This window comes from Macrotis lagotis, chromosome 7 (genome assembly GCF_037893015.1).
Source record: "Macrotis lagotis isolate mMagLag1 chromosome 7, bilby.v1.9.chrom.fasta, whole genome shotgun sequence".
Taxonomy (NCBI): Eukaryota; Metazoa; Chordata; class Mammalia; order Peramelemorphia; family Peramelidae; genus Macrotis; species Macrotis lagotis.
In genome coordinates this window covers 106,066,853-106,082,096 of record NC_133664.1, presented here as the reverse complement: position 1 = coordinate 106,082,096, position 15,244 = coordinate 106,066,853, and the positions used below count along the sequence as shown (strand labels likewise).

At 37.7% G+C, this 15,244-nt stretch overlaps 1 gene segment (V, D, J or C); it reads left to right on the top strand.

Annotated features, from left to right (window-relative positions):
- Positions 1–15,244, top strand: part of LOC141492841 (T cell receptor beta constant 2-like) — a 439,396-nt gene continuing 424,152 nt past the window's right edge. Inside the window, 1 exon segment of the C gene segment in view lies at positions 1–70. Coding sequence covers positions 16–70 — 55 coding nt within the window.

The window sequence follows — 15,244 nt, the reverse complement described above, 5'->3', positions numbered from 1 at the left end:
ATATGTACCTTTGTCATGGCTACAGAAAGATGGGTCCTCTCATATGTGGTCATTTGTTTTCTAGGAACAGGTGAGTCCTGGCACATGGATGGGAACTTCCTCTTCTGGTCTGGCCCAGCTTCACCTCCTAACCTTTATTCTGTGGCTACAAATTCCAGACTCAACCCCAGGCTCCAAATCTTGTTTTTTTTTTTATCTCCTTCCCTCATAGGCCTCATGGATTCTGGGGTTACTCAGATGCCAAGATATATAATCAAAGGGAGAGAACAGAAAGTGGTATTTAAATGTGACCCCATCAAAGAACAGCGCTTCATTTACTGGTATCAACAGATCCTGGGAGAAGAATTGAAGTTTTTAGTTTACTTACAGGATGACCAAGTCTTGGAGAATTCAGGGTTATTACAAAATCGATTCTTAGCTGAATGTCCCAGCAACAAACCCTGCAACCTGGCCATTGAACCCACAGAGAAAGGGGATTCAGCGGTGTATTTCTGTGCTAGCAGTAAAGCCACAGGGATTCAATATCCCTTATCCTCTGTACACAAACCTGTCCTACACAGGAAATGTAAGAGGTTAAAGAGAGAATTGATGGCTTTGTTAGTCATGGTGCACAGTAATTCAGTCCTGGTTCCAGAGGATAAAAGGAGGTAAGGATGGGAGAAAGTGAGGAGAGCCTGGAAGCCCAGGGTTCAAGAGACTAATGAGCAGGATGAATCATGTAAAGACTCTACAAAGCATTTATTTATATGAAGCCAATCATCGATTGCACAATGGTCTTGACTCTACACCCTCTCTAAGTCACTGGCTGGTCTCCAGTTCTCTAGAGTAGAAATAGCCTTGGGCAATGTGGGCTATTGGAAAGAAACTTCTGAACAAATAAAACAAAATTTGGACTAGACTGTGAGAATCAGATGATAACTTAATTAGTAATAATAATAGAATATTATAATGGCATTTTTTTTCTTTTTACTGCTATGAAGCTTTTTTGTGGCATGAGGTAAACTGGATGCATGGCTATATGCCATGAAAATGTCAGATCTGTTTTGTCTTGATATGCTTATTAATTTACAACTCCAATTTCACTCAGGAATTTTGAAGAGATTGGTGAAATTTGAGTTGTTTGTTAGCAAACCTGTTAAGACCTGCCAGATCTGGTATTATCCAAGCACAAGCTACCTTGAGAGTTTACCACTTTTAGGCGACTTTAGGCTATTGTTTGTCAGAGGACCATGACATCAGGGAGGTGGTGACATGACATGCGAATGAATTGGATTTAAGTGAGGGGAGTGCTGTGCAAAGTCACCAGCCTCACTTTCTGCTCTGAAGCCTTTGGGATCAGTGGCCAGATATAGATCAAGACTATGGTGACCCTGTATGCCAGGGGACTTCAGGCAGGGCTTGGGGTGATTGAAGGGATTTCCACTTTAGATATGAGTTGACCTAGGTATCTGTTGCAGTCCTGTCTAACTTGGAATGTCTATGATTATCACTCTTTTCACCTTTCTTATCATTATATCTCTACATACCATTTCAATGACTCATGACTTTTATCTCCCTTGTTACTTTCTCCTCCTAGCTTCCTTCAAGTCTCAACTCAAATTGCCACCTTCTATAGAAGGCCTTTCCTACCCTTTCCCCTTTGATCCAAATATTTGATCATAACTTTATTTTTTAAAAATTTTATTTATTTAAAGGCCATGGAGTTAAGTGACTTGCTCAAGGTCACACAGCTAGGCAATTAATAAGTGTCTGAGGTTGGATTTGAACTCAAGTCGTCCTGACTCCAGTGCCCATGCTCTATTCACTGCCACCTAGTTGCCCCATAACTTTATTTTGGAATAAATATCTTCATTTTATCTCTAAATTCTTTGCCTCATGGTTTAAAAAAAAATCTGTAATGTCAATTGACAGAGCTCGATCCTTCAAGATATTCTTAAATTCTGTTGACTGACAGTCTTTTTATAAGTTGTGAACAATTATTTCTTTGGAAAGAGGAGGAAAAAATAAGCAGATTGGCTGCATCCCAAAGAACAGTCTACATGGGAAATATTTTAAAACAAATGCTATCGTCCATTTTACTCTAAGATCCAGTGACACTGGCCTCCTTTCTGTTCCTCACACAAGATACTTAGTACATTCTCACTGGCTGCCCTCTAAGCCTGCATCTCTCTCTCCCTCTTTGTATCATCTCTTCAACTCTCAGCTAAAATCACACTTTCTTTAGGAAGTCTTTCCCAATCCACCACAATGCTATTGCCTTCCCTCTTAGACTATACTACCTTTAATTCATCCTGCATATATCTTGTTTGCACATAATTTTTTACACCCAAGTCTCCCCCATCAGAATATGATTTTCTTTTACAAAAATTAAAGTTGAAAGCTAACTCTACATGTAATTGGGTAAAATATACAATGGCTTAAAAAAGAATGTGATTTTCTTTCACAAATATGAAAGTTGAAAGCTATCTCTACATGTAGTTGGGAGAAAACTCCAACAACAACAATGACTTAAAAGAAATGTGATTTTAAGGGCAGTGTTTGCCTTTCTCTGTATCCTTGTGCTTAGCATAGTAATCAGGGCATGCTAAGGGTTTAATATATGTTTCATGGCTTGACTTGGGAGTATGATTAAGGGTAAGATAGAAATGGAATTTAGAGTAAATTTATAATAACCAGGGAACCCACAGAAAGAAAAAGGATTTAATCAATTTCTTAACAGGAAGAAAGAAATAATACTAATATTAGCTTCATTCAGGAATATAGTAAAATATATAGATTCCAGGGGGCAGCTAGGTGACACAGTGGATACAGCACCAGCCCTGGAGTCAGGAGGACCTAAGTTCAAATGTGGACTAAGATACTTAATAATTGTCTAGTTGTGTGACCTTGGGCAAGTCACTTAATCCCATTGCCTTGAAAAAAAATCCATTGAGAGGAGAAAATATACTCATGGATAAGCATAAAGACTATCCTCTTATGAAGGAGGCAGTCCTAGCTGAATGTGTTTTTGGCTTGGGAAGAATATGGTAATTTTGTTTCTCTAAGTACTTGATGGCTCAGCTGGATTTTCCTGATGCCATTTCCCATCTTTTGGACTATTGTGTCCCTTTTCTCTTTTGCATCCTCCACTCAGCTGCCAGATTAATATGCTTAAAGTCCTTTCTCTATTCCCAGATTACACTCATTCTTTTAGAGTTAGTAATAGCAGTGGCATCACAGTCTATCTCCATCTATAGGTGGGTGCATGCCTAGACTTCCAGGTATTCTCTTCTTTTTCATTACTCTAGCAAACAATGCCTTGTGATAGGAAAAGCCTCCTTATTTCTACTGAAACTAAAATGAGTATCAGGTTTTTCTCTTTAGTGACCATTTTTCTCCTGGAGACAGGTGAGTTCTGAATAACTAAGAAATCTTAGTTCCTGACTTGCTAAGGTACAGTTCCAAAATTTCCCCTCAACTGCAATAAAATAAACTAATTTCTGAGTTCTCTCTCTCCCATCTACTGTTTTTCTTCCCCCACAGACCTTATGGATTCCAGGATCACACAGAGCCCAAGGCATCTGATCAAGGGAAAGGGACAGGAGACGATCCTAAGATGTAACCAGGACTTAGGTCATGATGCTATGTACTGGTATCGGCAGGACTCGAACAAGGAGATCCAGACTCTATTTTATTTCAATTATCAACAACTTGTTGCAAATGAGACTACTTCTGATCGCTTTAAACCAGACCCTTCCAAGGAATACCTGAATATTCAGATCAAACCTCTTCAAATGGAAGACTCAGCCACATATCTCTGTGCCAGTAGTTTAACCACAGAGCTGCAGATTCCCTTGATCGTTGTGCATAAACCTCCTCAGATGCTAGCTGAGAAACAAGAAGGGATGAGAAGAGATGGGATGTTGCTCAAGAGGGAATCACAGAATAGAGTCATAGAAACTGAACACTAAATGGGCTCTTGGAGGTTATCAGGTCCAGAGGTATCAAATATGTGACTCTCTGACTGCTGAAATAGGCAATGTCCTAGAATGTACTTGAATTAGATTAAAATGTAACTGGGAAATATTTAATAAATAGTAAAAAATTTTAAAAAGATGATGTAATATGTGATTTTGTGAGTCTATATATGTGGCCCACAGGGATCTTCCTATAAGGCTTTAAATCCCATGCTTCTCCTTAAAATAGATTCTATCTTTTTATAATACTAATATTTTTCTGCTGATTCCAAGCCAAGTCTGTGGTTTCTACTTGTATCTTTTTAGCAACAGTTAAGACCTGGGCACATTATTGTTGTTCAGTTGTTTCAGTCATGTCCAACTCTTTGTGAGCTCATTTGGGGTTTGCAATTTCCTTCTCCAAATTATTTTCAGATGAGAAATTGAGGAAGACATTGGTGAAATGACAGGTCTGGGGTCATATAGCTAGTCAGTGTCTAAGGTTGAATTTGAACTCAAGTCTTCCTGACTCCATGCCCAGAATTCTATCCTCTGTGCCATCTAAGAACTTAATAGAATCTCAGTAAAATTTGGATATATAAATGTTGGATAAATAATACTAAAAAACAGAACAAGGTTATCAATAAGTATCCACTGTTAGAAAGGGAAAGAAATGAAGAATCTTAAATGTAACTCTAAATGTGATTAAAATATTTATCTCTGTAATTGGAGTCTCAAAAATCTTTGCAGATAGAATTATACCATGACTGGGAGGATGGACCAAATGGCCTCTAGGGAAGACTAATACCTTTAAAATGTTTTCTTTAATGAGTTTAGGATGTAGAAATAGGACAAGTGAGAGAAATGTCATTGTTTCTGCCTGGAGGGCCATTGAATTTTGAGTTTTTGTTTTTGTTTTTAGCCAGAATAATTCCCTAATTCCCCAGTTCTTTTAGGTTTTCCTAACCAAAGAGTACTTAACCTAGAGTCCACAGACCCCTATGGCATCTGTGTATAGGTTTGAAGGGGAGGAATCTATGAACTTGGATGGGAAATACATATGCACATACATACATTCATATAAGCATATATATATATATGTAATTAATTTCCTTTTTTATTTTATGCATTTTAAAAGATTATTCTGAAGAGAATTTCATAGGTTTTACCATACTGTCAAAGGGTCTATGATTCCAAAAAGGTTTAAGAATCCTTCTTGTTACCCATGAGTAAGAGGGTCACCTGGACAAATCGTCAAATGGCTTCTTCCTCTAGAACTTTTAGAAGAAGAAAGTCGTTACTAGTTCAGATATCCTTTGCTCCTCCTGGCCATTCTGTCTGCTGCTACTAATATTTAAATATATGCTCCTTGGCTTTTCCTTCCTTGGAAAAGTTCCTCATGGTTATTGCAACATAAGAAAACATCCTAATTATCAATAGACTATTTATTGAACAATCTAGAGTATTTCATAAGAGGAATGATTTTTGAGGAAGTGGTTTAACCTCTTTAGATCTCAGTTTATTCACCTGTAGAATTAAAAAATTAAATCAAATGATCTCTAATGTTGCTTCTACTTAAAATTATTGTAATTCTGTATTGATGATTGGAATGGGAGGAGGAGTAGGAATGGAGCAATTTTGAGTAGGATTGTGTTGAGAATGAAATGGCTGTAGAATTTATAACTTTCTGTCAATATCTGAACATTCTCTAAAAACCCATCAATTGTATAGAGAAAGGGTTGAAGATGTCATGGGGAGGCAGTCAAGAAGTACTGAAGAATAGAAGAAAGGAAACTCTTATAGGAATATTTGCAAGAAGATATGGAAGACAAGTTCAATGTCTCAATTCTTTTTTTCCACACATACTAATGGTGAGATCCTGCATAAGTCTCCTAACTTCCAGAACTTTAGCAAAATCTATAATACTATAACTTGAAAATAGTTGTTGATCTACATTGGTAGAGAACATTCCTTGCCGGGAGTTCCCTTCAGAAATAATTAGATGGTTATTATCTTTTTCCACCAGAATGTCAAGGACAGGGATTATCTCAATTTTTAGTATTCCCTAATTCTAGTGACTGGCATAATAATTGACTCTTAATAAGTGGTCATTGTAATGACTGCATTATTTTGATTTTTTTCTCTTTTTCTTTTTCTTTTCTTTCTTTTTCTTTCTTATATCTTTCTAGACTTTTGCCTCTTTGTTCCTGCTTGCCTCTGAGTTCCAGTAAGGTAGCATCAGAAACTATCTTTACCTTATATTCTAAGGTCTCTTCTTTTCAATCTTTGACCCAGAGGGCTCATTTCTTTTTTTGTCCTTCCCCTCCCATCCCCCTTCCCCAGCAGAGCAATCTTCTTCATTGAAACCACAGATTATTAATTTGCACATGTTTTCTTCTCTCTAGTACAGTGGTTCTTTATAATTTATTATTATTATAATTATTATAATTATTATTATTATAATTATTATTATTATTATTATTATTGTATATACCGACCCCTTGATAAACCAGTGAAGTCTTATGGATGTCTTCTTAAAAATAATGTTTAAAACATGTAGGACTACAAAAGAAACCAATTATGTCAACATGTAGTTATCAATATATTTTTCAAAAGTTCACTGTACCACAGGTCCACTCTGGTGTTAGTGCTTCCTTTTCTTCTTCATCTGCCCTTGCATAGTCTCTATTAAATAATGGCATTACTATTTATGTGGGAAGTTGTGCTATGTCATAAATAGAAAATTCCACCCCTGCCTGATTTTTTCATTCTTTCACTTATTAACTAAAATAAATTACACTCATGATGATAGAGATAGAATGGAAACTTATCAGTGCACAGTTTCTGGACACCGAAACTTATCAGCCAAACATGCAGAAAGATCAAAGCATCCACTAAGTCATAGGGAATAAAGGAGCTTAGGAGAGATAGGAAGTCAAGTAGACTCCTCAACCCTATTTCCTTTGCCACAAATGCAATACTTTGCTTCTCTTCTCCTAGGAGAAATTATCTTCCACCCCTTGAATTGGAGGTCAAGAAAAAAAATAATATTCCTTATGCAGTTTATTACAAAGAAATTTAACCTATTTCTTTATATATGAAAATGTCATCTAACAAAAAATTAGAAAATTTATTTTCAGAACTAAGCAACAAGAAAGTGTCATAGATCTAAAATAATTTTATTAAGCCAAATCCAAATGGATTTAGTTACTAGAATGAATACTTTTAGATTACATGCCTCTCACTTGGACTATTTCAATAGCTTTCCAATTGGTGTCCTGACTTCAAATCTTTCCTTTCCTCAAACTGAACTCCAAAACAAAACTATTTCCTGGAGCCAAATAATAGTATCAAATCACAGATAAAATGGTGTGACTCCTGTGATCAATCAAGTCATTCCCTATTTATTTTAATGATCAAATATTAATTCCACTGTAATTGAAAATCCTTCATAATCTGACTATTCTTTACATTTTCAGGTTTATTTGACATTTTGACTCTTATGCTAAACCGAATGTTTTGCTCTTCCTTACATTCATCTTTTAATCTCTGCTTCACACCATTTTTGAAGAACCATCTCCTAAGAACCATCTCCTATGCCTGTATTCCTTCCTCATCTTTCCCTTTCCCTCTTTACCTTCTGGGCTTTCTCCAATGCATAGCTAGAGTTCGACCTCTTGAGTACTTCACAGATTCACAACCCCCTCCTTGGCTGGTAATACTTCTACCCCCCCAGATTAAATATGTGATAGTGATTCTGTGGATCCGCATTGCTGAAGGCCAGATATATTATATTTCTTTTGCTTCCCCAGGGATCTCTGGTATTCTTGTGTTGTTGGAGCAGGGTGTCTGGTTTTTGGTATTGGCTCAAGCTTCTAATGAATGGGACCTCCTAATTTTATGGGTCTAAGCATTTAATTACTTAATAATCAGATAAACTTTTATGAAGGAATATTGTAAAACTATACAAACATCTCCCTTTCCCATAACTTCTCCTAGGCATAATTCCCCCATCTTCATCAGTTTCTGGGGATGGGAAAGGGATTAGGTTCATGACATAACTCAATTCCTATATAGCCTTAGTACCACCAAGTTCTGAGTTCAAAATGTTCCTGGCTTTCCCAGACCTTCCCTGCTGGGCTTTTTGAAGCATCTTAGTATCCTGGGTTCCAGTCTCTTAAGCTCCAGAATCCAGTGAGTCCATTCCTGAACCTGGAATGGAAAAGGACAAACAAAACCCCTGAATCTATTTCTTGAGGCCAGAAGTCCTAAGGGTGGGGAAATTACCTTTTCTGACAACTTACTGCTATACTCATATGTGAATATGTTTAGCCCCTTTGAAGGCAAGAATCTACTAAATTTTGCTCTACGTCTCCTCAGTACCTAGCATAAATATGTGGATTCACAAATACTTGTTGATTGATTGAAAAGTTTTGCTTTTGAAGTTTCTTCCTAATGATCATTGCCCTCTTTATGGCCAACTGGACATGTGAGCTGCTAGAGGCTCACTATGAGAGAGAGAGGGAAAAGACTGCATGCCTATCAAGGCATATTCCCATATTGGCAACAGAAACTTAAATATCTGTATATGCTATGGAGGCTTTACTTGGTGGTAGTGATGAGAAGTGGAAGGTAGTTAGAGGATAAATTGTTGCTGTGGATAGTTCAACCTACTTTGAAGTTGGTAGATAGTTAGGGGGTAGTGACAGAGTATTGGACCTAGATTCAGGAAGATTTGACTTCAGATCTTACCTTGAGACACTTAACAGCTCTATGACTTTGGACACTACACTTTATCTATTACACATCTCAATTTTCTTATCTGTAAAATTGTACTATCTCAAAGTATATATAAATATATATATATATGAACAAAATGAGAAAAGATCTTTAAAGTGCTGTTGCAGACCTCAAAATACTATAGAAGTGTAGTTATTATTGTTACTGTCAAAATTATAATTGTAATTATTATTATTACTATCATAAAAAGGGATCTTGAAGCACTGAAGTGCAGGTAGTGGGAATTTTCAGGAGTAAGAAGAGTTGACATTCAAGTTTGGCTATAAGTAGTACTTACTGCTAAGAATAGGAGGAGGAGCTGATTGAAATTATGAAACCTTTACTCTTCATGCTCTTTTTTTTGCTGGAATAATAATTTTTTCAGGTTTATTTATTTATTTATTTTCAGCAATATGCATATGTATATTTTTATGTTACAAAATTTCCTTCCACCCTCCCTTCCCACCTCCCTTACCTCAATGGTGAACAGTCAGGTTAACACTGCACATACATATTTTTGATAAACATATTTACAGATTAGTTATTTTTGGTATGAGAAACTCGGATTAAGGGAAGGAGAAACATAGGAAATAATTTTATAAAGTGTTCATCAAATTCTAAAGGGTGGTTTGTGTGTATGTATGTATGTATGTATGTATGTGTGTGTGTGTGTGTGTGTTTATGTTTTGTTTTATTTTGTTTCTCTTCCTCTGGATGGGGATAACATTGTCCAGAGTTTGTCTAATACAGTTGTCCTAGCTCTCTGAATTTCTGAGAGGAGTTGCTTCCATCAAGGTTGTTCATCTCATAATGCTGTTGTTGATGTGTACATTGTTCTCTTGGTTCTGCTCTCTTCACTCAGTATCAGATCCTATAAGTCATTCCATGCTTCTCTAGAGTCCAACCATTTATGTTTTTTTAATAGAACAATAGTATTCATATACCATAACTTGTTCAACCATTCCCCAATTGATGGGGTTCCCTTCAATTTCCAATTCTTTGCCACTACAACAAGAAGGGCTATGAATATTTTGGAACATGTAGGACTTTCTCTTTTTTTTATATTTTCTTCTGGAAAAAGACCTAGAATTGGAATTGCTGGGTCAAAGGGTATGAACAGTTTTATTCCTCTTTGGGCATTACTCTTCATTCTTTTAAGTGGGAGTATCCACAATAACAAATGCAATGTTGACTGCATGAATGGGCCTGGAGGACCCAGGTTGGACACACATGTCAAGGTCAAAGCTACCCTCTGACCCAGTTTCCCCAAAGAACAATGGCAAGGTCTAGTTTTCTACTCCTTTGGCCACTAGGAGGAGCCATGGTCCCACTCAAATTCAGCTAGTTCTGGAAAGAAAGTAAAGACTCTTTAAATGATATGACTGTTGTAGCCACCACTCATGTTTAGCTAGTTCTAGGAAGAAGGCCTTGTGTCCTGGGAGTCAACGCTGATGCACAGCTGTGTATGCAAGGAGGGGGAAGCTTGCATTTGACTTTTCAAAAGAAATTCAGTTGATAGAGGAAATAACTGTCTTGGGAAAATATTATTTAATGTTTGGGGGAAGGGAGATCACCATCACCATGTTCAGACATACTTCCTTCCTGCCATCCAAGGCCAGTCCCACCTGCTAGGTGGATGTCATTAATGACAAGGAAATGAGAAGGAGGTAGTGATAGGACTGCCTACTCCATTTCAGAGTAGGATCTCAGACTTGAGGACAGTAAGAGGTGATAAGGAACAGAGCTATCACAAGTATATACCTATCAGAGAGAGGAACTTTTCTTACTGCAGACTCTTGAGATGGGAAATGTCTTCTTTCAGATCTGAACCTAATATGCATACTTGGTGTTCTTCTCTATGACACTTTATCTTAGGTGAATAGTGCTCTCAGTTGGGAAATTTCCTTCTGAGGTTCTCTCTCGAAACATTTCCCTTTTGGATGTCCTCCTCCTTGAGTCTATTACCTATCCTCTTTTTTCTTCTTACCCCATAGGTGGTCAGTTGGAAACTAGTCATTCAACAACCAAATCATCTGATTTTAAAGACAGGACATTCAGGGATCCTGGGATGTGATCCAATCTCAGGACAGAATTTGGTGCCACCAGACACAGGGTCATGGCCCTGAGATGCTTTTTTACTTTTTTAATCAGAAAATGAATGAGAAAGAAAAGTGATTCACACCTTAACAGTGTAAAAATTTGCACTTCAACCTCCACATCAGTTCCTTGAAGCAGGAGGATTCTGCTCTCTCTCTCTCTCTTTCTCTGTGCCAGCCACATAAACAGAGCGCCACAGACACACCTTTCCTCTGTTCACAAACTCGTTCATCCCAAGACCAGAGAGCAAGTCTGGGGAAGCAGGAAGCAGGAGGCTGGCATCAGTTCTGGCTTAGCATCAGAATCTAGAGTCGCTTAGCATTTCTCTTTAATGTTCCTCACTGTAGCACCTGGGACACTTCTCATGGCCTCCCCCACAAAAGCTATATTGGTCCAAAGTACTCTGTGAGTCCCTATCCACTCAAAAGTATATTTCATGTGCCCCTATTATTATATTTTCTTTTTCCAGTCAGGGAAAGGATGTGATTAATTCAAAGGAAAAACATTTCATGAAATAGTAAAACACAAAATGGCAGCAGAACATTGCTTCCTTTGAAACTGGGGCACATTGTCCACAAATATCTAGATAATGGGACCTTGGGCAAGTCACTTAACTCCATTGCCTTGAAAAAAAATCTCTCCCCCCCAAAAAACCAAATCCACAGGGCGGAATATTAAATTAATGGAATATTAAATTCACATAGGAATTAAATATGGGGTATACATATGCACTTTACATATGCTAGATCACATAAACTTCTAGGTGACAGTGAAAAGTACACCAGGTCCTAAGTCAGTCAGAGAGAAATGATTGGAAATCTGGCCTCAGATATTTCCTATCTGTGTGACTGTGTGTTTCAGTCACTTTCATAGTCATTGGAACAATTTTCATATCTGTCCATTCCAAGAAAATACAAGATCTTCGAATAAAATTGTAACTATTGAACCATCCTTTGTGTTTAGCTAGTTTTACAAAAGATGCCTCATGTCCTAGAAGTCAGCCCTGCTACTCATTTGTGTATTGAAGAAGTAAGGAACTTGTATTTGATTTTTCAAAAGAAAATCCTGGCAGATGGAGCAACTGTCTCAGCTAAATAATATTTAAAGCTTGACAGAAGGGGGAATTACCCCTCCCATACCCCCTGCCTTCCATCCAAGGTCAGTCCCTTCTACTGGGTAGGATTTCATCAATAACATGCAGACAATGAAGAGGTAGTAACAGGACAGTATTATCAAGATCAAATTGAGGGAGCCAAGTGATCAGGAATAGTGATATTACAGGCAAACTTAACTCATGAGACAAACTTAACTCACTCTAGACTCTTGAGTGAAAAAAATGTCCTTTTCTGGATCTGACACTACTATGGATTCCTTCTATATGATATTTTCTCTTAATAGCAGGTGAATATTGGTATCAATTGGGAAATTGCTTTCTGAGGATCTACCTCTAAATATTCTCTTTAGGGCTTAAATAGAACACCTTTTGGACACTGTTCCCTAACTTCTTTCCTTTTCTTACCTCACAGGTTGTCAACTGGATCTCAGAGTCACTTAAGATTCAAGTTACCTGGTCTCAAGGACAGGGCAGTCAGTGATCCTGGGTTGTTACCCCTTTCTGGACATAAAGCATCATTGTAATATCTTCAGATACTAGGCCAGGTCCTTGAATATTGTTTTCTCTATATATTAAGCTATTGAGCTAGAAAGGAAAAAATCTCTACTCAATTCACAGAGAAACAAAATGAAAATTTCCATTTCAAACTCAACATTGGAGGAGGTGGATTCCATCCTCCATCTCTGTGTCAGCAGCAAAGATACAGTGCCACATAGGGGCCTCTCATCTGTTCACAAACTTGTTTGGTCCAAGTCCAGGGAGCAGTGAGAGGAGGCAGGAAGCAGGAGGCTGGCATCATTTCTAGCCCAGCACCAGAGATTAGAGTCACTTAACATTTTTCCTGTAATGCTGACTTTATGTCTTCAGCACTGTAGTACCTGAGATACTCCCTAATATTCAAGCAAAGCTACATTGCTATAAGGACTTTTTGGTTTCCTGTTCACCCAAACCACAATTCATGAATCCCCCATGCATGAAGTTACTTTTTCTAGTCAGAGAGAGGATGCAGTTAATTCAAAGTAAAAGTTGTTAATTAAGTAGCATGATAAAAGACAATGGAGAAACCGGACAGTTCTCCTTTGAAGCTAGTACATATTTTCTTACAAGTAGATCTATAGCAATGGAAGAATAACTACGTATAGTAGTTATGAAGGGATTACATAGGCAGTTCCAGTACACTGAGCTCACATCTTCATGAGCTTCTAGATGAGACTTGGTTTTAGAGAACTTGGTATGGAATCCAGGAAGATATGAGTTGAAATCTAGGCTCAGACACTTGAATTAGATAATTAAATCAAGTCATTTCAATGATTTGCTTCAGTTTTCTTATGTTTAAAATGGAGATATTCACAGCCCTTACTTCACAGGGATATTGAAAGGATAAAATAAAAATATAATTGGGAAGGGCTTAGCAGAGCGCCCAGAGCATAAATAGAAAGTGCTATATAAATATTTGTCATTATTACTGTTGTTATTATGATTAGAATTATTATTTTTAACAAGTAAGGGGAACCTGAAGCACAGAACAAAAAAATGTGAATTTTCATGAGTTGCAAGAATTGAAATTCAAGATTTGTTTTGTCAAAATTGAATCCCTGAGACCATCTCTTTACTCCCTTATTCTTCCTTCTCCTCAGGTCGCAGCTAACCTTTCACCTAGATTCCCTAAAGAGGAAGAACAAATTCTTCAACCACTTTTGGTCACTAGGAAGAATTCCACTCCCATTCAGATGTTTTGGAAAAGAATATATATATATATATATATATATATATGTATATATACATATATATATATATATGTAAATATAAAGATATGTGGTATCCATCACTCATGTTTAGTTAGGTATGCAAAGGAAACTTTGTGTCCTGGAACCCCTGATACATAGCTATGTATTAAAGGAGGAGGGAGCTTGGAATTGACTTTAAAAAAATCTGTGGGTTAAAGGAACGACTGTCTTTGATTTCATTGTTATTGTTCAGTCATTTCTGTCATATTTGATTCTTTGTGACTCCATTATGGGTTTTCTTGGCAAAGATCCTGGACGATTTTGCCATTTCCTTCTCAAGCTCACTTTATGAGTGAGGAACTAACCAACTAACTTGCCCAGGGTGACAAAGATAGGAAATGTCTGAAGCTGAATTTGAACTTAGAAAAATGAGTCTTCCCAATTTCAAGCCTGGTGCTCTATCCACTGCATCACTTATTTGTCCCTACTGTCTCAGATGAATATCATTTAAGAATTTGGAGAAAAAAATGTCAAACAACTCCAGTATCTGCAAAGAAAACCCCATACAAAGTCATGAAGATTGAAACAACTGAACAAAGGCTTGGGAGAAGGGGCATCCCCCCTTTTTTTATACACATACTTTCTGACTGTCAAGCAGGCCCAACCCCACCTATGGAGAAGGTCATTACTAGCAGGGAGAAAAGGAGGAGGTGGTGACAGCACTGAGGCTGCACCACATCAGAGCAGCCTCTCAGACTGGAGGAGATGGATCAGGAACAGTGATATCACAGGCACATTCTTTCTGCTCTGGGCAAGAACCTCTCTTACTGCAGATTCTTCAGGGTGGGGTCAATGCTGACTTCCAGAGTTGACCATACTATGCATTCCAGGGTTTTCTTCTACATGCTGATTTACCTCTTAATTACAGGTGAATACTGACCTCAGTTGGGAAATTGCCTTTTGAGCATCTCCCTCTAAACATTTCCCTTGATGCTTCAATAGAAGCCCTCCTCCAGAAAACTCTTAACCATCTTCTTTCCTCATCTTATCCACAGGTGCTCAACTAGAAACAAAAGTTACTCAACACCCAACTTACCTGATGTCAAGGACAGGCCAGTCAGTGACCTTGGGGTGTGACCCTATCTTTGGACATGACAGGGCACTTTGGTATCATCAGATACAGGGGCAGGGCCTTGAGATGCTTTTTAATTTTTATTTTAAGCAATTGAATGAAAGGAAACAGCTCTGATCTATTCACAGCTGAACAGAATAAAAATTCACACTTCAAACTCAACATAAGTTCCTTGGAGCAGGGGAATTCTGCCCTCTATCTCTGTGCCAACAGCAAAGACACAGTACTACAAAGGCACCTCTCATATGTTCACAAACTTATTTGGCCCTGGATCAGGGAGGAATGGCAGGAGGCAGGAAGCAAGAAGCTGACATCAATTTTAGCTCAGCCCCAGGGACTGTGGTTACCTAGTGTTTTTTAGTTCCTTTTCACTGTAGTGCCTTGGACACTCCCTTTCATGTAATACTCAGAAAAAGCTATGCAGCTTCAAGGTACTCTTCAAAGTCCCTATCCACTGAAA